The sequence below is a fragment of the Anarrhichthys ocellatus genome, unplaced genomic scaffold, assembly GCF_004355925.1.
Source record: "Anarrhichthys ocellatus isolate YVR2014 unplaced genomic scaffold, GSC_Weel_1.0 scaffold6766, whole genome shotgun sequence".
Taxonomy (NCBI): Eukaryota; Metazoa; Chordata; class Actinopteri; order Perciformes; family Anarhichadidae; genus Anarrhichthys; species Anarrhichthys ocellatus.
The window spans coordinates 1-1,220 of NW_022286740.1; the positions used below are offsets into that span (position 1 = coordinate 1).

At 40.8% G+C, this 1,220-nt stretch overlaps 1 protein-coding gene across 1 annotated transcript in view; it reads right to left on the reverse strand.

The window, feature by feature from the left end:
- Positions 1–6: 6 nt before the first annotated feature.
- LOC116380310 (ubiquitin-protein ligase E3A-like) overlaps positions 7–1,220 on the reverse strand; it is a 2,676-nt gene continuing 1,462 nt past the window's right edge. Inside the window, exons 2-4 of the mRNA XM_031842248.1 lie at positions 717–872; positions 563–636; positions 7–373 (exon numbers count right to left, since the gene is read on the reverse strand). Of these exons, the coding sequence (XP_031698108.1) occupies positions 205–373; positions 563–636; positions 717–872 (399 nt within the window). The 3' untranslated portion in view covers positions 7–204. The remainder of the gene's footprint in view (positions 374–562; positions 637–716; positions 873–1,220) is intronic.

Below are 1,220 nucleotides of genomic sequence, written 5' to 3' on the forward strand. Positions count from 1 at the left end.
GACACTAGAGAGAATGCAGCTTTAACACATGAAGCTTTGACTTCACATTAAAGAACCGGAGGTTGCTTCCTGGCTCAGCTGGACGTTTGTTGCAAAAGTAAAGAAATTCTCTCCAGGTGTTCCTGAGAATTCTCCTTCACAAAGAACAGATCGGACCTTATAATCTCTGCGTCCTCGTCTGTCGCTGGTTGTAGAACGAGTTCTTTATCTGATAATCTGTCTGAAGTACCTGTCTGTGTCGGAGCCGTTCTTGGCGATGATCATTTTTAGTTTGCCGAGCCCTCCGACGGGCGCTCTGTCTGTGCCGGTGGTGAACTGAAGAAACAACCTCTTCTGCTCTTCTCCAAACGAGTGAATCGTTTCCCAGAAATCTCTGTAAGCAGGAAATAAAAAAATAAAAAAACAATGTTAAATTAAATCAGTGTGTCGTCCTACTACTACGAATACTAATAATAATACTAAAGATGTACCATTCACACGACCACAGAACGTTAGCTCAATCAACGTTAGCTCAGTTATCGCTCAGTAACATGCAGTGTGTGAGAGGACAAAAGAGACTCACCTGATGATCTGACTATCTTTGCTGTAACCTCCATCGTATTCTGTCGTTTTTTCAAGAGCTTCAAAGTCAAGTTTCTGTGAAAGAGATTCCTCCGTTAATCCTAAATCACACATCTACAATAAAGAAACGTTTAAATGAAGCTGTGTTTCCTCACCCTGCTGCCACAGATCAGCATCTCTACTTCCTCCGGTCTGAACAAATACTTCAGAGGAGACTCTTTGGTGACCATCAGGAAACCTTTCTTAAAGGCTTTGAACTGACTCTCCACGCTCGTGTTCAGGATGTAGTCGGCATACACGTCCACAAACTCCTGTGATTCAAAGAGGTCAAAAGCAAAAAAACACCTGTTAAATGTAAAGAAACTTCTTTAATAACTGCAGGAAAACACGTGTATAAATATTCCCATAATGGACACTTCCTCTAGAATTAAGCTGATATCAATCTGATGTATCAACTTTAAACCAGCTTCCTCCCACTACTACCACTAATATTACTAATAATGATAATAATACTAGAGATGTACCATTCACACGACCACAGAACGTTAGCTCAGTTAACGTTAGCTCAGTTATCGCTTTTTTAATGTTAGCTCAGTCAACGTTAGCTCAGTCAACGTTTGCTCAGTTAACGTTTGCTCAGTTAACGTGAGCTCAGTTAA